At 38.0% G+C, this 25185-nt stretch overlaps 1 protein-coding gene across 2 annotated transcripts in view; it reads right to left on the reverse strand.

The window, feature by feature from the left end:
- mtus2a (microtubule associated tumor suppressor candidate 2a) overlaps positions 1 to 25185 on the reverse strand; it is a 60720-nt gene that overhangs the window by 31480 nt on the left and 4055 nt on the right. For both annotated transcript variants that reach the window (XM_047379719.1, XM_047379718.1), the window contains exons 2-4: positions 15249 to 17497; positions 11785 to 12046; positions 6139 to 6396 (exon numbers count right to left, since the gene is read on the reverse strand). In XM_047379719.1, the coding sequence (XP_047235675.1) occupies positions 6139 to 6396; positions 11785 to 12046; positions 15249 to 17264 (2536 nt within the window). In that variant the 5' untranslated portion in view covers positions 17265 to 17497. The remainder of the gene's footprint in view (positions 1 to 6138; positions 6397 to 11784; positions 12047 to 15248; positions 17498 to 25185) is intronic.

Raw genomic sequence — 25185 nt, forward strand, 5'->3', positions numbered from 1 at the left:
GGATTAGCATTTATAGCTGCATGAATCTTCAGCTTCTCTCCTCTGCTCCTTTGATTAATTTGATTTCCTACATTATTAGATAATTTTTTTTAAAAGGCTGTCAGGAACGATAACGCTCTCTTTGTTTTAGAAATTGAGTTTTGCCATGAGTCGATGTAACTTGTTGACACAGGCTTCATCAGCCTACTTCTACTGAATTTGCCTCTAATGCTCTGGTTGCAGTGAGTAACATGAAACACAATGCTCCTTCTCTTCATATTCAAACAACAACAACCGTGCAACACCTGAGGGGTCTGAGTGACAACACTAAGGCCTGGATTTAAGTTAATGGTGTATTGATTTGAAACAGAGAAAGCTCCCAAGATGCTCGACAACCCCACTCATACTTACATGCCTCTTTTAGTCAAACAGTTGATAAGAATCAATTAAGGCCATCGCTGAAGCTTTGATTTAATGTGACCTCACTTACATGAGTTTGTGGATGAAAAAGGTTTACAGATATATTTTTACTTATATTATGTTGCCAAAGTGTTCACATCCCTCGAACATATTTACATTTTGCCAGGTTACAAGCACAAAAATCTATATATTTTACTGGTATTTTGAATGATGAACATTAACTAACTGTCAAGAGGAAAGAAGATGATTATGATTTTAAAACTTTTCTACAAATAATTATTAATAGATAATAAATACATTCCACCTGTGTGTAAATTAATCTAAATTGTGATGGAACTGTGACCTAACCTGACAGTTCAGTTAAGCAAAGCATTAATCAGAGATGCAAAGGCTTATTGTAACTCTGGAGGACCTGCAGAGATTTACAGCTCAGGCGAAGGAAACTGTTGATAGGCCAATTTTTCCTTGTGCACTTCACAAATACAGCATTTATGGTAAAGTGGCAAGCAGAAAGCTGCTGTAAAAGACGATCAATTCAAAGTTCACCACAAGCCATGTAGAGAAAAGCAAAAAATATGGAAAAAGGTGAAGAAGATGAGACAAAAATATATTTTTAATTTGGTCTACGTGCAAAGCATGGTGTCTGGCTAAACACTACATATCTCCCTTGACATACTATCTCAACATCAATAGGGTGACTTTCTTTAGCGGATGCTAAAGTGATGGGAAGATGGATAAAACTACAAATACAGGGCAGTCGTGGATGAAAAACAGTCCGCAAAAGATTTGAGACACGGGCATATGCTCACCTTCCACCTGGGTACAATCTTTAAACATGGCTGAAAATCAAAGGTTTACTTATGTGTTAGAAGAAAGCCAAGACCTAAATAACGTTGAAAAACAGTGGCACAAACTTAAAACTGATGTTCACAGATACTCTCCATCCAGTATGGTTGAGCCTGAACTTTTTTGCAAAGAAGAATGAGCAAAAACTTCATTCTTACGATCTGCAAAGCTAATATAGACATCACACTAAGATACTTACAGCTGTAACTTCAGCACAAGATATTTCCACAAAGTATTGACTGAGATCCTACTTATACTTTGTGTTGGCCTGTTACAAAAAATCCCCATAAAACACATTCAAGTTTGTATTTGTAATTCAATTCAAGTGTTATAAATACTTTAGCAAGATGCTGTACCTCCAGTTGTACCCAATAATACAAATAATTTTTCATCCAATTGTTTCTTTTTTTAAACCTTATTTTCTGTTTTACAGATGGACAATGCACATGTGCATCCAATGATTAGAGTAGTCTGACGTATAGATTAAACTCCAGAGATTGATCTTCTCACCCATTTTTCCTATTTACTGGAGACCTGAAAATTCCTTAGTTCTCTCTTCTGTATTCTTAATAATTTATTTGGTCCAGATACCTAAATTTGCACGTTTTGCTTGAGGATCAATAGGGAAAATGAACAACTGACCACAGGCTTTCTTCTCTCTGCACAAGTAAGTGGATAGCTCCTCCAGCTCCCCTGACGTCCCTGAGTAAAGAGTGTGTAAAACCACAGCTGTCAGTATGGATGTGCTTTTATCCAGGTTGAAGAATGAGGAAAAGACACCCAGGGTATTTCAAGCTTGCATTCCATTCCATCAAAAAACATAAATGGCGAGAGGTATTCGGAATTAAACATGCAATTCTGGGGTCAAATTAACAGCACTAGAAAGCTGACACAAGGGATGTCTCAACTTTAGATTCATTGCCACTTTTATGAAGTGTTACAAAAAACTCAAAATCAAACAAATGGTGCTTTAGGTTTGACTGATCAAGCTCAGCAATGAAAAGTAAAAATGTTCAATCCAGCTCCAAAAAAGACAGAAACTACTATGATTCTAAATTGTTCCTGACATAAATACATAATAAAGACATCAGGCGCCCCTTTGTTTAAAACAGGGGGATTGAAATGCCTAATCTGGCTCACTTTAATCCTAAACTGAGAAAGGAGTTCAAACACCTCACAAACAAAGGTCAGATAAAACACACATGATCAAAACAAAAGCACACCCCCCAAATTCTCATCAAAGACCTTCAGTGTTTTACCTATTATGACCATCAACCTTGATCTCCTTTTCTATCCTCTTAAGCTTCTGCAAATCAGAGATACTGGTGCAGATGTTGCTTTTGGGACATTCTAAATATATACTCTTATAAGCACATGCATGTTTGCAGGCTTACATGTTTATTGACATGTTTCATGATATATTTAAACTGTTGGTTCACGGAATACAGTTGTCCATATACTGAAATACCTTTACCACTTAATATTAAAAGTTCCTTTAATAGACAGTATAATGTCAAGGAACAATTCAATCTGTCTCATATTAAACAAAAAGATGTTTTTTAAGAGTTTGGTCTGTAGCATTCTTTCATAGATCTGCAGTTTCTAACTGATAATAAATGTATGTGGCCAGAATAGCAGATTAGCATCTTCTATTTGGTCATAACATCCCTTCATTTATTTATGACATTCATACATTCGGTGGTTGATAAAGTGGAAAATTGCATGGGTAAACTAAAAACTAATACTCTGCAAAATAGTATGTGTATGGTAAGTTCTAGGGTCTGGTACCTATAAACACCTGAGGCTGAAAAGCACATTAAAAACATGATTCTAGAGATGAACTTTAATGCTTGAGGGAAACATTACTTTGAATAACTGATGAAAACTGGTTTAATATCAATGAATAAAAATTTAAATTAGGTTTTACTGAAGCTCAAATTGGCTTAAATCAGTCTAGTTGAAATTAAATTATTGGAAAGACTCTACCTTATGAAAGAGAAAAAAAAAAGATTAATAGTAATATATAGCTGCTTTTATGCATATACTGGATGTATAATTTCTTTCCTTGATTATTGAAACCATCTGGCCATTACATACAAGCCCCTAAAAGAAGACGTGTTGTTAGAATATGAATAACCATTTTCTTCATATTGCAATGTCATTGTTGCTCTTTCAATGTTTATGCTGTTGTAGACTGGAAATTGGTTTGAGTCATGGGGTCAGTGTGGTTTGGATGGTTCCATTCAGAGAGAACAGACATGTTTTTGCATATGGACTGAAGCTAAACTTTCTGAGGATTTAAAAAGGTGTCCCACAAGGCTCAATTTGAAGCCCCCTCTATGCGGATGACACCAGGCTGTTGATGAGCTTCAAACTGCCATTAAAGTTGGTTCCTAATGCGAATAAAACAAAAATAAATGTTTTCAATCTGAACCACAAGGGAGATCATATTAAAGATCCTACAGATCTTTGATTATTGGGTTGGATGACAGCTTTTCTTTTAGAATAAATTTGGCAAGAAATAGATCAAGATTATACTCTATTTGTTAGTCAGGGAAAACGTTTACAGGTTGCATTTAAAAATTTTCTTGACTATGGTGGCTCTTTTGTATGCTGTTTCTCCACAGTTTGGTGTTTAGATTTCATATTTTATGGTTCTTTGCATTTTATAACAAAGTCATTGAACAGAAATCTCAATTTTCTAAATGCTTTTGTCTCTGATTGATTTTAATCATTTCTAAGGAACTCTTTAACTAAAAAATGCAACTGCTATTCTTAAATTGGCCTATTCCCTGCAGCATGTTGATTTTTACTGGTTCCAATATGTTTATGCACTTTAATGTTTATGTAAAACTGCTGTTAACTCTCTAATGCTGTGCCTTTTTTACTCATTTGAATAATACATGTTCATCTCAAGAGATAACTTAATAAAAAATGACTATTCAGGACTTTAATTTGATACTTCTTTTGCTATATTATGTAAAAAAATAACAGATTTAGAATATCATGTTTTTTTTTAAAGTTGATTCTTCAACATTAGTGCTCTTTCTGTTAAAAAAACAGTTTTGTTTACAAGTTCTTCTCAGTTTCACTGTATCTGAGGCAATGCCTCACTAACATAACATCAGTCTTAACTCATTTTAAACAAATTAGAGAGAAAAAAAAAAAAAAGAATATGCTTCAAATGGAGGAAGTGAGGGAAGGAGGGATGACATAACAGGGGGCCTGATGTGCGTGAGCTGAAAACGCAGGCTCTTACGTCAACTGTAACTGGGAAAAAAGGAGCAAGCCTCCCTATGTAGGTCACATTAAATAGACATGCTGCTACCTCAAAACTCAGCCAAGTTATCAAGCAGCCCTGAAATCACAACTGGAAGACCTCAGTTTCACATCATGAATGCAAATGGAGACAATTTACACAGTTAACCTAGCAGCATGTTGATACAATCTTATCATCTCTGAGTGCTGACAGAATATGTGGGGCAGACCTAGCTGAGAGCTTTCTGCATTACTGATGAGTTTGAAAAGTTATGCACTTATTATGCCCTGTTTTATACATGGGTTTAATGGAAAATTTATTTAGTAGGAATGTTTGGTGATTCATGTTAACCTTAATCTTTAAATTACTACTACACTTTTCAACTAAAACAGTTTGTGTAGTATTTTAACCTTTAATTTGTAGCATCCCATTTAACATTTTATGAGTGTCCACAACACTCAAGAGCAAAGCAATGAGTTAGTGACAAGGCTTTAACTGGCTTAAATTAGTTTTTTGTTTTTTTTCTATAATTTTCCATTCCTGTGAAACGTGTCTATGAAAAATAAAGGATTGTTGTAGAAAATTGTTTTCTTAATTAATGTCATAAACCAACACAAAGTAGTGGATAATTGTATACTGGAAGGAAAATAATACACAGCTTTCTATGTTTTTACAAATACAAATACAGAGCTCCACATCCCAGGTGGGAGAATCTATTGACAGTGCAGCTCTAATAAGTACATAAATTTGGCCTTCATGGAAAAGGGATGTGAAGATGGTCCTTGGTAAAAGAAAGCTATAAGAAGTCCAGTAGTTTCGCACAAGAAATGTAGAGGACACAGCAATCATGTGAAAGAAAGTGCTCTGCTCAGATGAGACCAAGATTGATCTTTTTAGCCTACGTGTAAAATACTTTGTGAGGCAGAAAACACATCTACACGGTTAAACATGGTAGTGTTTAACAGTGTAGGCCCATGCTGTGGGCAGTCCTGGAAGAAAATCTGTTAGAGGCTGCAAAACCCTTGATACTAGAGGAGGTTCACCTTTCAGTAGAACAACCACTGTTTTAAAGTATTTTTATGAGTTAGAACGGCCTAGTAAAAGTCCAGAGCTAAATTAGGAATCTGTGGCAAGACCTGAAAATGTATGTTTATATGTGTTATCTATCCAGTCTGACTGAACTTAAACTATTTTACAAAGAATTTCAGTCTCTAAATGTACAAGGTTGATAGAGATTTGTAATGAAAGCTGCTTTAAAAAAGATCAATTCGGGGTAGCTGAATAAAATTGCATGCAACACTTAAGATTTTGATTTCCTGGCACTTTACAATTATGTGCTACTTTGTGTTCGTCTATCACAAAAAATTCTTACAAAATAAAATGAAGTTTGTGGTTGTTATGTAAGAAATGCTTAAGAGGTATACATTTTTTTGAAATGTTGAGGCATCAAAAAACATGATTATAATAATTCTTATTTTGTGATTAGGATGTTGGTCGTGAAAAAAAAAGTTACATTTCAAAAATACTAATATATTTTCCAAACACCATGTTAAAATTGAGCAAAAGCAAAGATCTACAGAGAAATCAAATTTCACACCTTAAAACAGTTATTGTTTGGTTTAGAATGAACTCACGGTGAGCTGTCCTGCAGGGATCACTCTGTACACTGTCAGCGGAGTGGGCTGAGGAGGCCGAGGAGACACTGGAGCTTCTGACAAAACCAAAGGCTGCCAGACGGCCTGCTGGGAGACGGTTAGAAGAGAAACCTGGAGGCCGCAACCCTGAGTGACTGACTTTAGGAAGCAGAGATCTGGAGGCTGTGGACGGGGGCTGGGATGCTGTTTTGGGAGCAGGAGGAGCAGCAGGAGCTTGTTGGCTGACAACCTGGTCATCTAGTAAAGAAAAAACAAATTGACATTCAATTTGTTATTAATCTGTTGAAAGAGTGTGTATTTTAAGATTCAAGATTTAGATAAATATAACAGCTTTTTCCATTTTATTCAGAAACCAAGGTACACCAGTGCTGGATCACTCATCATGAGTTGTTGACAAAGCTATCAGTAGACAGATGGAGGTCTGTTTTCTTTGTGGTGACTCGGGTTGTTACAGCAAGCAAACATAATAACTGTACATAATTAACCTGTAAATAGTTTTGTTTGGCTTTGCCTGTGCTTACTGACTGGGCTAATGGCCAAGAGGTTCTCTAATTCATTTACAGCATTCAATATGACACTGACAAAATACCATAGGGGGAAATATATTTTTCTGATATAGTGTTTTGAAAAGTTATTCATTCATGTTTTACATTTGCAATACTAGACTTAAATCTTTTTAGTTCAGAATTCATGTGATAAATGAGCAGAACGTAATGCATAATTCTGAAGTGGACTGACGTTATAAATGCTTTTCAATGTTTTTTACAAATACAGATCTGAAGGGTTTGGCGTGTATTTTATTTAACTTTCCATTGTCTGGTTGCATCTTTTTGCGCCATCATCTATTTCGTATCGACTAATATGTTTTCAGTCTTTCAGGATTGCCCTAAGGATTGCTCCATCTATCTTTCCATCAACTCTGACCGGCTTTCCTGCCTCTGCTAAAGAAAAGCATCTCAATAGCATGCCGCTGCCACTACCATGTTTCACAGTGAGAAAATGTTCTGAGATGTCTGAATGCAGTTGGTTGCACTGGAATTTGTAGGAATATCAGAGTAAAGGGGGCTGAATAAAAATGAACACTTTTTTCAAATGATTATGTAAAATATGTTTAAAGGGATATATGCAAATTTTCTATTTCACAAGTTTACTCTACTTTGTACTAATCTATCATGTAAAATCCACAAAACATACCTTGAAGTTTAGTGTTGTAACATGACAGAATGTGAAATAGTTCACGATATACTGGTCCTTCTCAAAATATTAGCATATTGTGACAAAGTTCATTATTTTCCATAATGCAATGATGTAAATTTAACATTCATATATTTTAGATTCATTGCACACTATCTGAAATATTTCAGGTCTTTTATTGTCTTAATACGGATGATTTTGGCATACAGCTCATGAAAACCCAAAATTCCTATCTCACAAAATTAGCATATTTCATCCGACCATTAAAAGAAAAGTGTTTTTAATACAAAAAACGTCAACCTTCAAATAATCATGTACAGTTATGCACTCAATACTTGGTCGGGAATCCTTTGGCAGAAATGACTGCTTCAATGCGGCGTGGCATGGAGGCAATCAGCCTGTGGCACTGCTGAGGTCTTATGGAGGCCCAGGATGCTTCGATAGCGGCCTTTAGCTCATCCAGAGTGTTGGGTCTTGAGTCTCTCAACGTTCTCTTCACAATATCCCACAGATTCTCTATGGGGTTCAGGTCAGGAGAGTTGGCAGGCCAATTGAGCACAGTGATACCATGGTCAGTAAACCATTTACCAGTGGTTTTGGCACTGTGAGCAGGTGCCAGGTCGTGCTGAAAAATGAAATCTTCATCTCCATAAAGCTTTTCAGCAGATGGAAGCATGAAGTGCTCCAAAATCTCCTGATAGCTAGCTGCATTGACCCTGCCCTTGATAAAACACAGTGGACCAACACCAGCAGCTGACACGGCACCCCAGACCATCACTGACTGTGGGTACTTGACACTGGACTTCTGGCATTTTGGCATTTCCTTCTCCCCAGTCTTCCTCCAGACTCTGGCACCTTGATTTCCGAATGACATGCAGAATTTGCTTTCATCCGAAAAAAGTACTTTGGACCACTGAGCAACAGTCCAGTGCTGCTTCTCTGTAGCCCAGGTCAGGCGCTTCTGCGGCTGTTTCTGGTTCAAAAGTGGCTTGACCTGGGGAATGCGGCACCTGTAGCCCATTTCCTGCACACGCCTGTGCACGGTGGCTCTGGATGTTTCTACTCCAGACTCAGTCCACTGCTTCTGCAGGTCCCCCAAGGTCTGGAATCGGCCCTTCTCCACAATCTTCCTCAGGGTCCGGTCACCTCTTCTCGTTGTGCAGCGTTTTCTGCCACACTTTTTCCTTCCCACAGACTTCCCACTGAGGTGCCTTGATACAGCACTCTGGGAACAGCCTATTCGTTCAGAAATTTCTTTCTGTGTCTTACCCTCTTGCTTGAGGGTGTCAATAGTGGCCTTCTGGACAGCAGTCAGGTCGGCAGTCTTACCCATGATTGGGGTTTTGAGTGATGAACCAGGCTGGGAGTTTTAAAGGCCTCAGGAATCTTTTGCAGGTGTTTAGAGTTAACTCGTTGATTCAGATGATTAGGTTCATAGCTCTTTTAGGGACAATTTTAATGATATGCTAATTTTGTGAGATAGGAATTTTGGGTTTTCATGAGCTGTATGCCAAAATCATCCGTATTAAGACAATAAAAGACCTGAAATATTTCAGTTAGTGTGCAATGAATGTAAAATATATGAATGTTAAATTTTCATCATTGCATTATGGAAAATAATTAACTTTATCACAATATGCTAATATTTTGAGAAGGACCTGTATGAACACTTTAGCAAGGCTTTCTAAAGGGGTATCTCTGCTAATGTTTTGTCTGCAGTGTAATTTAGTTGCCCCAACACTGCTAAATGCTGCAATGTTGGATCACAGGTTTTAGACTTTAAACTAGATATGTAACTGAAAGCGATGCAACCTTATCAAAAATGGAGAAACCACAGTCGAAGATGAAAATTACAAGTAAGAATGCTATCACTGTGCTACTGTATAAGCTACTGTCAAAAAGCAATGGGTTATAATCTTCCTAGTCTGGAATCGTATGTTTCCGACATAAAAATAAAGGCTAGGATGTGCAGACATGAACAATCAAGACTTCACACAGAGACACATAATTCAGCTGGCAAATCTGAACACTCTGGATAAAAGCCCCATCTTGGCTTCCCTGGCCTGCAAATACGAGGTCAAGATCCCGCACAGAAAAAAAGTATTATCCCCTGCTGGCTGCAGAGATAAGGTAACGACCCTCCTTTCCTTTCCATTTGGCACAGCTGTGTGCTTCAGTGGAGGCTAGAGGATAACTGCTACATCGGGAGAAAAAAACATGTTCTCGATGAAGAAATAGTTGCTTGATGTTAAAGAAAGGTGGAATGAAAACAAAGTGGAAAAGTCCACCCCTCCAGCTTCATTAGAGATGCAGCTCATGCATATTTCCTCCACCCCTAATGTCTGCCTGTGTGCCATGAGGTCTGCTTATGAGTTTGGAGATTCCTCCTCAAGTGAGAATGTCAGGATCATTAAGGATAAATGTCCTAATTTCCATCCTGGCCTTCCCACCCCCACTTCTTATCCTATTCATCACCTCTGAGAGGCAGAGAGGAGAAATTAGAAATTAGTATAACAAACATCCACTTATCTCTGATTTACATAGCTTGTTTTGCCCATTTTTTTAAATTAGCATCTATGTTCTATTTCTACTCCTAAGTATTCCTCTACACCCCCTTCTACAATTAAAAAAAAATGTTGAAAATGCTGAATATACCACACATTCTTTTGAACAAAGCCATTCTGTGCCACTGTCTTTGAGTGAAACAAGGCCATTCTCACTTTGTATGAATTATGTAAAATGGGTCAGGAAAAATCAATAGGACATGCAGCTGGAATAAGCACTAATGATTTTAATCACAGCCCAAAGTGAGCTGCGACAATATGCATAGATTTCCACCTCCAGGCTTTAAACTGCATGTTGTTCATTGTGATTCTTGATTGCAATGCAGTCCCAGTAGCACTACTGGAAGAAAGCATGAAGCAACACGAAGGAGGGAATCCACTTGCTATAATTGTACATTGTATATCGTATATCACTGTCTTACCTTATAAGTAGATTATCCTCATTATCATAACAATGCAGAATTTAAACTATACACTGTAGTCGGGGGCCACAGCTGCCACACAATATATAATTGCTATAATGTGTAGGTGTCAGACATTTCAATTTACAAAATACCAAAAATTCATAATTGAATTAGTGCATGAGAATAAAAGGGAAACTATGTGTATAAATCTCAAATTCCTTTGTGAAATGAAACTAAAATGCTGATGCACAGTGCTTCCCAAAGATATTCATACCCCATGAGTTTTTTCAAATGTTGACACCTTATAGCCACAGGTGGAAAGGAAAATGATACATGGTTTTTAATAAATAAAAAAAAGAAATTCTGAAGTGCTTGATGTGTGTTTGTATTCACCCCCTCCATCTAATCTGACTTAGCTAAAGCTATTTTGAAAAGAATGACCAAACATTTTAGTTTGCAGATGTTCAAAGATAGTGGAGACACACCCCAAAGTAATAGCAGGTATAGCTGCAGCGAAAGACAATTCTAGAAAGCATTGAATCAGGGGGGCTGAATACAAATGCATGTCACACATTTCCGGTTTTAATTGATTGTAAAAATTAAAAACCATGTGTCACCTATCTTCCACTTTACAATTATGCACATCTTTATCACATCAAATCCCAGTTAAACATATAAAGTTTGTGGTTGTAATGGGACAAAATGTGACAAAATACTTTTGCAAGACACTACTCATCACAGGCTAATGGTTTATATATCAAAATTTTCACTTGGTGTTTATCAGACTAGTGTGCATAAGGTAAAAATAATTCTGACATTGAATGCCAAGTGATATACCATAGATATGCATTAGTAAGGAATATGGTGAGATAAACCCTAAGGCAATGTTGATCAGTTGTGTATGTGGAGTTTTTGGCCATGTGTATAACACTACATTTGCACATATTCTTATGTTTCCACTGTGTGTCTAAGTTTTTACATTAAGGGAAGAAGCAGATGAAATATGCATAGAAGTGAAGAATGAAGCCCAGAAGGATGATCGTAAAATGCCGTACTTCATTATTCCATTGACTGATTGAATTGAAGCAGAAATATGACTTCAGCAATCAAAGGTGCTATCTGCATCCTCTGAATTAGAAATTCAATGCAGGGAAGATGTGAGAGGGTTATTATTTATTGATTATATTTTTGCTTTAGTTTGTAGATTGCTGCCTTCTGGTGCAGAATGAGTCCCCTCCTACAGCCTTCCAATCAGGTCTGCCAAAACTAATCTCAGAGAGAATACATTTTAATGAACCACCTTCATCTCAAGCCATGCTGAGGGATGCACAGGTCCCACAACTGCTTGTTGTTGCATGGCAGCAGGAAGGCAAGGCTGCACTCCAGTTGGTCAAAATTTGGGCGATGAAGTCATTTTCATTTGGCATTCCAAATGTGAAAATTGAATGCAGAGTGTTATCTACCTGTGTTGTCTTGGCATTTCTGGCTGATCGCTGGGCTGACAGTTTGGATGGGCTGACTGAAGACCGACGCAGATCTCTGTCCTTGACTTGATCCCTGGGTCTTGACTGAACCCGCAGTTGTCCTGGTGACAGCTCCGAGACCCAACCGAAGGCCTCTGCCAGAACGAATGAGATTGCCACTTCCCCCAGTCTGTGCAGTCTGTCTCCTGCCCTGCAATGCATCTTCAGAGGAGATGCCTCTTAAACTGTTGGACCGCCCCACCTAAAAATTAAAATCACTACAATTACCTAAAAGCACAATCAGACAGCTGCAGTTGATCCAGAACGCTCACTAGAACTAAGAAAGTGGAGCACATCAGCCCGGTTCTAAAGTCCATACACTGGCTCCCTGTGGCTCAGAGAATAGACTTCTGTTAGTCTATAAATCACTGAATGGCTTAGCACCAAAATACATTACAGACTTGTTGTCAGTGTATCAACCACCCAGACCTCTCAGGTCTTCTGGCTCAAATCTACTCTGCATACCCAGAACCAGAACCAAACATGGAGAAGCAGCTTTTAGTTCTTATGCTCCACTAATCTGGAATAAACTCCCAGAAAACTGTAAAAGCGTCGAAACCCTAAGTTGCTTTAAATCAAGATGAAAAACCTATTTTTTTAGGGTGGCCTTTGACTGTGCCATCTAAACATTATTACTTATGTTTTTAGTCCAATTTTCCTTTCATTTTCTTATCCATCATTCTATTCTGTTTATTTATTTTTTTTATTTATTATCTTTGTTGTTTAATTTTCTGTATCATTGTAATGTTTTTCCTTGTGTACAGCGCCTTGAATGCCTTGTTGCTGAAAAGCGCTATATAAATAAACTACACTTGACTTGACTTGACTTAAACCCCTGTTAGTTAAATGTTTCCCTTTTACAGTTGTGTACAAAACAAACCGCTATGTACAAAAAGAGAAGAACTGAGGGTTTTGCTTCACTCTGAGGGATTTGCATTGCAGCAGACATTAATGGTGTATTTTTACTTATTTTTGTTTAGTCATACAGTACAGACCAAAGTCTGGACACACCTTCTCATTCAAAGAGTTTTCTTTATCTTCATGACTATGAATATTGTAGCTTCACACTGAAGGCATTAAAACTATGAATTGAACACATGTGGAATTATATACTAAACAGAAAAGTGTGAAACAACTGAAAATGTGTCTTATATTCTAGGTTTTTCAAAGTAGCCACCTTTTGCTTTGATTACTGCTCCGCACACTCTTGGCATTCTGTTGATGAGCTTCAAGTCACCTGAAAATGGTTTTCACTTCACATGTGTGCCCTGTCAGGTTTAATAAGTGGGATTTCAAGCCTTATAAATGGGGTTGGGACCATCAGTTGTGTTGTGCAGGAGGTGGATACAGTACACAGCTGATAGTCCTACTGAATAGACTGTTAGAATTTGTATCATGGCAAGAAAAAAGCAGCTAAGTAAAGAAAAACGAGTGGCCATCATTACTTTACGAAATGAAGGTCAGTCAGTCCGAACAATTGGGAAAACTTTGAAAGTGTCCCCAAGTGCAGTTGCAAAAACCATCAAGCGCTACAAAGAAACTGGCTCACATGAGGACCGCCCATGGAAAGGAAGACCAAGAGTCACCTCTGCTGCAGATGATAAGTTCATCCAAGTCACCAGCCTCAGAAATCCCAGGTTAACAGCAGCTCAGATTAGAGAACAGGTCAATGCCACACAGAGTTCTAGCAGCAGACACATCTCTAGAACAACTGTTAAGAGGAGACTGTGTGAATCAGGCCTTCATGGTAAAATAGCTGCTAGGAAACCACTGCTGAGGACAGGCAACAAGCAGAAGAGACTTGTTTGGGCTAAAGAACACAAGGAATGGACATTAGACCAGTGGAAATCTGTACTTTGGTCTGATGAGTCCAAGTTTGAGATCTTTGGTTCCAACCACCGTGTCTTTGTGTGGCGCAGAAGAGGTGAACGGATGGACTCTACATGCCTGGTTCCCACCGTGAAGCATGGAGGAGGAGGTGTGATGGTGTCTGGGTGCTTTGCTGGTGACACTGTTGGGGATTTATTCAAAATTAAAGGCATACTGAACCAGCATGGCTACCACAGCATCTTACAGCAGCAGGCTATTCTATCCGGTTTGCGTTTAGTTGGACCATCATTTATTTTTCAACAGGACAATGACCACAAACACACCTCCAGGCTGTGTAAGGGCTATTTGACCAAGGAGAGTGATGGGGTGCTGCGCCAGATGACCTGGCCTCCACAGTCACCGGACCTGAACCCAATCAAGATGGTTTGGGGTGAGCTGGACCGCAGAGTGAAGGCAAAAGGGCCAACAAGTGCGGAGCATCTCTGGGAACTCCTTCAAGACTGTTGGAAAACCATTTCAGGTGACTACCTCTTGAAGCTCATCAACAGAATGTGTGAAGCAGTAATCAAAGCAAAAGGTGGCGACTTTGAAGAGCCTAGAATATAAGACACATTTTCAGTTGTTTCACACTTTTTTGTTCAGTATATAATTCCACATGTGTTCATTTATAGTTTTGATGCCTTCAGTGTGAAGCTACATTATTCATAGTCATGAAAATAAAGAAAACTCTTTGAATGAGAAGGTGTGTCCAAACTTTTGGTCTGTACTGTACATGAATGTGAATGTCAGATGAAGCTGTTTAAAAGAAATTACTGAAAATGCCAATGTTAAGGCAATAATGAGCAGCTCTTCTTGGCAAAGAAATAATATGCAAAACATCTGTCATCAATTATGTATGGGCATGAGCTGGAATAATGCATATGTACTAAATAATACTGACAAAATAAGCTGATCATGGTACTTAATATTTTTGAAATACAAATACTTAGTGGTAAAAGTTAAAATTGAAAAAATAGAATACATCTTTAGTTTCCACCTGAGCAGAATTACCTCTGGCTCACCAGCATACAGGACAAACTGACCAGAAATTGACTCACACAAAAACAAAAAAACAAAATTAATAGTAGCATACAATATACAGTCATATTCAATAAATTAGAATATGTGTTCCATACCTTTTGAAAATAACAATCTTTAAGCAGCTATTAAACATTCATTTTATTAAGTATGCCTTTCTGCATTGAAATTGTTACTTTTTATTCGTCTGATGTAATATTCTAATCTTAAATGTCTGGTTTTAAAATAAATGAAGGCTTTAAAACATAATTTGATGCATACTTTATCTATATGTTTTATTTAGTGAATTGAGTTACCAAAATAAATGAAATTTTCAATAATATTCTAATTTTGTGAATATGACTGTATAAACAAAGTTATCCCATACTTTACTTAATTTTGTAACTGTGGACAAATCACTTCAGTGAATTAAAAATAGCAATATAATCTGGGATAAAAGGATATTTGAAGATCTATCACAATGCAAAGAAATAGAAAAGATTTATTTATTAACTCACCTCAGATAATGTCCCACAGTAGTTTTCTGCCCTGCTGCTCAGTTTCGGAGATGCATTGTGGCTGTGTGTATGAGCTGGGGGAACTGTGTTTGTGTGTCCAGGAGCCCTAATGCTCCTGTTTTGCATTCCTGGTGGGAAACTGTTCACCTGCATCTCTTGGCGGTATTTATCATAAAGTGGGTTGGAGGCACTAAGTACTGGGGCTCCTCTGGTTTCTACTTCAGGCTTGCAGGGGTCTTTAGATGGATCTTTAAAGGCCGCTGGTGATTGGCTGTGGGCGTAGGTTGAGAGCCTAGATGGAAGAGACGAGACCTGATAAGGTCCGTCAGCAGCCTGGAGCTTAAACTGAGGATTCTTTCGAACAGAGGTTATGATTTTGGGGCGGATTCCTTTAGGTTTAAGTTTAGGTGATGAGGAGTTCTCTTTGGGGTTAGAGTTAGAGGAGCTCTGCTGAATGTTAGGAGGCGCTTTTGGGATTCCACTTGTGCTTATATTAGTTTTTACCGGAGCTCTCAAGCAGCTGTTGCTATAGCCCTGAGTTGATGTTGGTAAAGAAGGGTTGCATCCTGATGGGATGTGCCTAGAAGCTCCAGAGACATTCCTGGAAATGAGGTACATAGAGGGCTGCCCGCGTGGTGAGCCCTGTGGTGTCCTGAGGGGGGAGTGAGGAGGGGTTGATGACCTGGATTCAACCCCAGACCTGTTGGGACTGGAGCAATTCCTTTGATAACTGAGCTGAGCCTGGGGTTTCTTGTCCAGCATGGGTGGGTTAGAGGGACCAGATGCATTTTGTGCAGTTGTAGTTGGCTGTTTTTCCATGGATGGAACCTCCCTCTGGGAGGCCTGGTTGGGCTGCCTCAGCTGATAGACACCACTCATGTTGTAAAGGTGGGAGAAGTCTGATGGTTCCCTTAAAGCAGATTTTGTAAACTTTTTGTTTGACCTACTGCTGTGTGACTCTGGAGATACATTGATGGAGGAGGGTGGCATTGTCCCAGTTTGCTGAGCTTTGGGCTCTGGCAAATTCCTCTCTCTCATCATTTCTGTCTGGCAGAGGGGTCTGACAAGCTGCTGGCGTCGAGGCGGCAGCACCCGCTCCTCAAATCCAGCCCGTCTTCTTTGGCCAAAGCCTCCATCAGAGGACATTCCGTTTCCATGATGACTCCTTTCCTCCAGTCTCTGTTCCTGGCTACAGTATTGTGGATAGTCATATCTCTCTTGAGGATGGAATGGTGGGGAGTTCTGATTGGTGTCCGAGGAGGTTGCCCTTCTGCTGGACTGGGCTGAGGTAGTACTGTTGGTGTTGGGAAAAGGGTTGGTCTGGCGGCTGTGTAGGGAGATAAGAGATGCTTCACCACTGCAATCCAGAGCACTAGACAGACTTCCAGCAAGAGCAACAGCTGACAGACTGGAGACAAACACATTGGTCTCAGACTTAGACTCCTTCAGACCCCCCATTCGTCTATCCCTGCCTGTTCTGGTGTCTCTTTTCTCTGCTGAGCCTGTAACATATGTATCTAGCACTTCAGTGCTGTGACAGGCAATGTGTTTCTCCTTCCCTCTATGTATTCTACTCTCTTCCCTGTTGTTGTCGTCATTTCTCCTTAGACCAGTCGAAGCGGAACTGGTCGTTGAACTTGAGGATATGGACATGGGACCCTCATCCTTTCCATCTCTCATGCTCTCTCCATCATCTTCTTCATCGTTATTCTCCTCCTGACTTTGATTTCCTACGAATGTGTGGATCTCAAACTCTCTGAGCTTAGGCTCCACACATTGCTGCTCAGAGTCCCAGATTACAACTTTGTCCGGAGATTCACTCTGACGCACCAGTGGAGGAATAGAGCCCGTGTTGTATCCTGTGACCTCAATCAGACCCCCTTCTTCTTGGTCAGTGACTGAAGTTACTTGATTAGCATTATTATCTCCAGATGAGGAGAAATGGGTTTTATTTCCAATCTTTTCTCCTCTTTCAACACTGACCCTCAGTCCATGGAAATTGGTTGGAATGCTCATGTTTGATTGCTGTATTAAGCACACTCAGGGGTTGAGGCCATTTATGGTTTCAAGAGTTACTTCAGTTTCTTCCCTTCCTTTTCAAGTTTTGGTAGAGTTTCTTGGTTGAATTATCCAGGAGTTGAATATCATCTCAGGAAATCTGTGTGTCAAGTGACTGCCCAACTTGCGTTTACTTTGAGTTACTTAAGTTGCTGTCATTGGGTTTAATTAAAGATAGAAGTTTGTTGAATCTGAAAAAAAAGAAAAAGACACAAAACTGTAAAAAAGACTAAGCAAAATATATTTCAACAACTTCTGATGAAATTATTATCTTTTGTCCCCACGAGTAGCACAAATAGTTTATATCCAATATATTTTTACAGCATCAGCTCTGTAGTAGTACTTTCTTTATATGTGTGACCTATGTCAGTATAGGTTCTTTGAAACAAAACCTTGCTACCCAAAGGAGGAAAAAGAGGGCCTAAAATGTATTTATATGTTTTGGTATTTATTGCAATGATGATTAAAGTAAAAATAAACAAACTATTTTATCAAAATGGTTATTTTATTGTAACACGCACATTTAATAGTGCAGCTACAATGCTAAACAGTAATAGTAATTGAATTCCATCATACTTGAAATGTAAACGCAGCAATTACTGATACTTAAATTTCAAAGTATGATTGAATTTTATTTATTTTACTGTTTAGCACAATCATATGTTACGTTTGGAAACATTAGCGATTAGAGTTTATTATCATTATCACTGAATAACTACGTCTTCTTGCTATTTTTGTGATAACAATAAACAATACTGTAAATGCCCTTCCCTAGTGCCTAAGTGTTTCTTTTTCAAATGTGTCTTTTAGGAAGACATTTCACATTAAATCGGGTCACTAAATATGTTCAAGGAGCAGTTCTATTCAATTATAACCACATCTCCCCATTTTTACTGTAAAACAAAGAGGTTTGCTCTATATAAAAATACAGATTTGGGGTTTAGGAATGCTTCTAAATAAAACAGCAGTGAAGGAAAGCCTTTTAGGATGATGGATGAAGGCAAAGGTCTGCTAATTAGGCATGTGTAAAATCTATTGTAATGAGCTTTTCACTCTAGGAGATAACATGGAATCCAGCAATGTATAAGAACCGGATGTCTCATTAAAAATGTGAAAATTACTAAAGAAAGTGAGCAGGGAAACCAGATTATCTGGGTGATTCTGGGATACATCTCAACACTATAGGATTAATATGTTTTAAACATACCTTTAATCTAGAGTGTTACATTGTAGTTGACATCAATCTTGGGTTCCAATTATTCAACCAATTTTCCTTTACAGTGCCTTGCAAAAGTATTAATACCCCGTGATTTGTTTCCACATTTGTCATGTTATACCTCCAAACCTCAAAATATTTTATTAGCAATTTTATGTGATAAACCAACACAAAGTTGTGTATAACTATAAGTGCAAGGGAAATCCTACATTGTTTTCAACTTCTTTTCATGGGAAAAATTCTGAAAATTGTGATCTGTATTTGAGTCCCGCCCCTTTTACTGTGATTTCCCTAAATAAAATCCAATGTTTTTAGCTGCACCAAAAGATGATTCTATAAAGTATTGCCTCAGGGGTTCTGAATACAAATGCACACCACATTTCCACCTCTGCCTAGGAAGTTAGTTTTTTGTTACCATTGTTCTGTCTGACGGTGCGTTTGAAAAATATCTCAAAAGGTTATTTGGATGAAATCTTCAGACTACAAATGATTCAATTTCGGTGAGGATGAGGAGCACCATCTGGATCCAGGAATTGTTTTAAGGATTTTCTATCATCGCTGACATGCGGTGGCCTTGGCAGAGGTCTGTGCTTTTCTAGTTTTAGACATTCATTTGCAAAAAACTGTCAAAGTAATAAAATACACTGAAGTTTGTGGTTGAAACATGAAAAAAACATAAATGATCTAGGGGTATTGACGCTTTTGCATGGCACAACATCTACAATCAAGATTTCTAATGCAAATCAAATAAATCAAATAAAATCTATTTGTTGTCTTAATCAGAAGTGGCATCATGTGCACTATGTTTAGTACAAAAACGTTTTGTGCATGTCTTAAAGTGGCGGAAAATGACAAAATGTCGAGGTTACAGGAGCACATCTCCATCCTTAAGATTCTTCTTCTTCTTTGAGATGAATAACCTTGCATACAGCAAAAGTAAATAAAAATAAAGCAGCACTGGGATAACCATTTAGTTTCAATCTTTTCATGAGTTATAGCATGTTATGCCTCTGAGTATGTCATTTTTTTATGAGCAGTGGGGCTGTGGGAGCAGAAAGAACCATGTGAGTTGATTATGTGTGCTGTGTCTGTGCTTGAATTTAATGAAAGAACTGAGTGAGCAGCGGGTAACTTTGGAAGGATGTACTTTCTGTACCAGTCCTCCAGGCAGGTTTTCCAAAGGAGTGATAACCTAATGGTGCACCAACAATGCTGATATTGTGGGGTTTTTTTTGTTTTGTTTTGTTTTCTTTGTTGCAGCTGATAATAGTTTACATTTAGGCCACATTATTGCCTACAGATAATTTACTTTGTACACAGTCCACACCGGAGTCATTTTATTGTTTTCTCCAACGATTCCATTGAAACAAAGATGGTGAAAAAAATTTTTAGCGCAAGGTGAATTGTCCTGGCCATGCAATGCATGCAAAAAGAAAAAGAACAATGCATACAGAATAACTTTGACAAATGATTCTGATTCTTTATACTGATTTATATTCACACATGGTCATTTAGAACCTAGCCTACAGATGGATCATGATTATGCATTGCATTGTTTTTGAGTATTTATCAAATATCAAACATATTGTGCCAACTGATGAAAGCTTTTTTTACATTAGTTTGGTCTCCGTCAATTGTCTTTGTAGACCAAGTAGTCTAATTTTTTTTTTTAAGTTGAATTCTGTTTGCGTTTTTTCAAAAATTCAAATGGATCCCTCACCTAATTATATTTGCAGCAGAGGTGTCTGTTCTCATTAGCAGGTCCCTTCTCCATGTCTCTGATAGGCATTTTAGTGAACTCACTGCTAAGATGGCAGCTCACTCTCCTTATTTGTTGAATTCTTTGCAAATGCACTGGAAAGAAAAGCATTAAAACATTCTATTTTTCATGATGGAGTTTGTGAATTTGGAAGTGAGCTGAGAATGATCTTGAATGGTCTATTTTCAAAAGATAATCAAAGACATAACTTTATTTATTATCTGCTCCGATTGGAGTCAAATATATGTTGACTCCTTGGTAGTTGTCTATTTAGGATTAAAAAAAATTACTAAGACAAAACGAAACCTAATTTGTGTTACCTACAAATAACAACAAAATGTGAGGCAATCTGCCCACCGTCTACCCCACTCTGCTCCTGTGTACGTTGCTCACTATCAGATAATTAGCTGGTTACAAAACACAGATGGAAAATTCAAAGTGGGGCGAAAAGGAGGAGGAGGCAGGATTCTCAGAGAGGACACGGTGCCAGATCGATTACAGCGCTGATGTAGCACCGAAGCTTATGCTGATGACAGCAATCTGAGGGAGGCTGAGTGCTTAGCTCGGTCACAGCGCCTGAACCTGAATAAACTGCGTCTCAACAAACAGTCAGGTTGACAACATCAATTTGGTACAAACCAGAAGAGTGTGAAGAATGGAACAACATGACAATTTTAATTTTAAATACAAATACTTGTTTCAGTGCAAAACAACAAAGGAATAATGTAATAAAAATAAAAGAAAATTGACTAACTCTCTTCTTTTGACGTAATGAATACAGTTTATTAGGCAACTTGGGCATGTGTGTTAGTTGGGAGCAGATATGCTATTTTCTTTCAGCGGAAATATGAATTATAACAGGAAATGTTCCAGAAATTAGCTCAGCCTGACAACAAATGTGTTATAGCTGCTTTGTCAAACCCCACATTAAGTCTGCAAACTAAGTTTTTGTTTTTGTCACTTCATTGCAAAGCATGTTCTTGGTCTCTCAATTTTTTTTGTATTCATTTTTGTTTTAAATGCTGCATTGTTTTTTTAATATTGACTTTTCTCAAAAGGTGCTGTTTGCAGTTTTACTGTCCCCTTTACTATAAATGTGTCATAGAAAATCTGTATTTTTCCAAGCATGTACCTTGCTGTCCAAATTTTTTAATATTCTCTGAAATGTTGCATTTCAAGCCTTGATGTTGTACCATATCACAACCAATTTAATACCCGAAAAGCCAATCATAATAATGGCAATGTCATAAGATGAGAATTGGGAAGCACAAGTCAACCCCCCTTCACATCTCCCACGAAGGTCAGCTTCATGCTTTCACAGCTCACAATATGGAAGCAATTCTGCTGTGCATCACCTTCACGTGTGAACACACACATGCACGATCATGTGAGCACAATTCACACAAAAAAACTCACGTTATTAGAAACCATCGAATGGGGGATGAGCAACCCTCCTATTGCAAACGGTTGCACTCATGACATGATGAAAACCCGACTCCGGACGAGCTAGTAATTATTGTAATTGTGATTTCTAACCAGACATTTAAGTCCTTTGTAACATGAATGGGATCTCAACAAATTGTGAGCTGAAAATCCAAAAAAACTGAGAAAAGACTCATCTTAATTTATTTACCAGGATTCAGTCTGAGTGGGTGAGAGACTGAGACGCAGCCCGCAGTGGGAGGGATGAGACATGCAGATGGGTGAAAGAAAAGAGTTGCCGAAGATTTCTAATTAGGCAGACTGGGGAAAACGTAATGAGGGCAGCTATATGAGCTTTACAGTCCTGTTTATGATGTGACTTACTGACTCAAGCCCAAGAGAAGAGAGCAAAGCGATTATTGGAAATCCCTGACCACAAATAAGGCTCATTAGTAATGAATTGCTCACTCTGATGAAACTGTGAACTCCTATTTCCGGTTTAATAAAATTCTTCTCTCAAGGCAGACATAAGTGAAACTTTTTCTTTTAAATTTAATTCATGCTAAGGACTATTGGAAATGTTTCATTTATTCATTTAAAACCACTGATAAAGTCATAGTGGATTTTAAGGGATAAAACTCAGAAAACTCAAATTAAATATAATTGTGCTCTGAAGGCCTTAGAGGTTTGTTAGGTTTGCCATCCACCATGGCGGTGGCAACATCATGCTGTAGGGATACCTTTCTTCAGAATTTATTCAAATAAGGCATAATTAGGAAGTACTTTATGTTCGCCAATCGCACAAAATCATAATAAAAAAGTTTTATGTTGTAACCTGAGAAAATGTAAACAAGATAAGGAGGTATGAATGCTTGTGCAAGAGACAGTAATACAATGCTTCTTTTTTTTATGAATGGGCAATAGTCTTGAATGATTTGACATGTTTAATTTGTTTCCTTCTTTTCTGTGCACTGGGGATTTTCTGAGAAATACGGTCTACAGTTAAGAAACAAAAATCAAAGTGAACCGGTGAACTGATGTATTGTTTTTGTAAAGATCAAAAAAGATATATCATATACAGTTTACCACATAACCTACCAAATTCTTTGAGCACCACCTCAGAACTGACATGCTTGGTTTCTCATTTTGTCATTTTACAGCATTTGGTTCCATTTTCAGAGAGATACATATAAACACTGAGACAAAGCAAAGCCAATCGAAGGCTCCGGCAAACACTCATGGCCAACATGCATTTCCCCAACATCTTTGTTGTTTGTCCAGCAGCACAAGCGGCTTTCAGGAAAGCTGTTTGTCTTTGGCACTTTGCTTTACTCTACTCCTCCCCCCACTGGCTAGCAGACAGGTTTTATAGCTCTGTGGTCCCAGAGGGGGACACCAGCAACACTCTCACACATGTATTCCCCCTTCCCATCTCTTTCATCCACACTTCTGCTGAGATGTAAATTCCAGCACTTAAAATAGAAGCAACAGAGACGGCACAGAACAATGACGCCTGTGTGTGTGTATCACCATAAATCGTGACTCCTGAATATATATACATGACATAATCTGATTTAGCACCTGGTTTGCATTGAAACTGGTTGTCCAGAAAGGTGGAACTTGCTCCGATGGACTTAACACTGTGTTTATTGCATAGAGGTAATAAATCTCATACTTCACAGCTCAGCACAGTTAGACAGATACAACAAATACAGAATATTCTATAAAATTCTCCAACAGGTAAAAGCTCAAACAATCCTCAGACAATCCACTCCTGCTCATCCTATAACTGTGTGCAACACAATACAGGCAGAAATAGCAATGGAATGAGCTAAATGCTTCATTATCACAGTGCACAATAGACACCCTGTTGGTGAAATCTCACAAGATGATTCACTGCGGTGTTGCTGAGCGTTTGTATGGTTGAGTCAAGGGATAACTCAAGGGATTTACCATCACATACAAAAGAGAAGCAAAGCAGAGCAGGAAAATACATATAACTTAGTCTTCCAGCTCGTATCTTCATTGATTTGAAGTGGTTTTGTTTTGTTTTTTTTGTCAAAAACGACAAATGTTCCATTTTGCTTTTCTGGTGGTGGTTCACAACATATTCAGACATGCTTTGTCCCTACAGTGATTTAATCTACTGTATGCCTCCCTTACAGGATACTTTTTTTTTGGTTTCCTCCTCACTGGTCCATTCTATCATTACATCCTTCTTGATAACATAGTGTTTATAAGGGCAGGGTGAGGCAATCAATCCCATTTCCATCATCATGTGGTGACACATCAGCAGACCGCAGCTTCTCTATCTGTCTCACTGCATGCCCACATCGCAGGGAGGGCGGTAACAGGATTTATTAAGAATCCTGGGTCAGAGTGGGTGGTCATGGTTAACTGAATAAGGGGGGATACAGAAATCAGATCATCTGCAATAAAAGCTGATTTATCTCCTTTTGGTGTGCAGGCATGCTGTGTTTGCTACCTGCTCAGAAACTGACAGAAACTCACAATACACTGCTAATGGGATTTATTAGATTAATCAGATTTATCACATTAATCATTCGCACGTCGACACATGTTCATGCACATGCTTTGTCTCTATATATATATATATAACTATAAGATTATTGCAATAAAATCTGGAGAAGTGTTCTGTAAAAGCAACAAGACAAAACTACAAATACATTGTTTTCTGAATTTTGTTACTATTCAGAAGAAAAAATGAAAGGCAACATTTGTAACTCTATCATACAACCACACATATGTTGTCATGTACTTTCTCACATTTTATCATGTTGTAACCACAAACTTCAATGCATTTTTCTAGAATTTCATGACACAGAACAACACAAAGTAAGCCATAATTTTGATAGAAAGATATTTAATTGTCCTTCTGGATTAATTAATTATTTATAATTGAATTGTTTGAACTGAAAATAATACACTTTCCATTTGTCTTTTGTTGACATGAAAGTTAAGTGTTTAAAAAAAAAAAATCTCTTCATTCTTTTATTGTAAAGGATTTGTTTTTCTTTGTTTTAAAACTTTGAAAAAAGAGAGGTTCTAGCTCTGATTTCTTTATTTTCTAATTTTATGTCATAAGTATTTAGAAACCTTGCTAAGCTCAATTTTTTTGAAAGAGTCATAGGTTTTAAGGGGTCTTTGTTTTCCAGGAAGGTTAACCTTTGTCCCAGCCTCAAGTCTTTTGCAGCCTCTATCAGGTTTTGGTTTAGCATCATCCTGGATTTACTTCCATCTATCTTCCCGTCAAATCTGATCAGCTTCCCTGTCCCTTCAGAACCAAAGCACCCCTACATCATGATGCTGCCATCACCATGTTTCACAGTGTGATTAGTGTGTTCAGGTTGCAGTGTTAGTTTTTCTAGACACCTATCATTAAATTCATTCAAAGAACAACTCTATTTTAATGGAAAATCTTCCATTTGCAAACCACACTTTTCAGAATTTTTGTTTTAAAA

This window comes from Girardinichthys multiradiatus, chromosome 11 (genome assembly GCF_021462225.1).
Source record: "Girardinichthys multiradiatus isolate DD_20200921_A chromosome 11, DD_fGirMul_XY1, whole genome shotgun sequence".
NCBI classification, from domain to species: Eukaryota; Metazoa; Chordata; class Actinopteri; order Cyprinodontiformes; family Goodeidae; genus Girardinichthys; species Girardinichthys multiradiatus.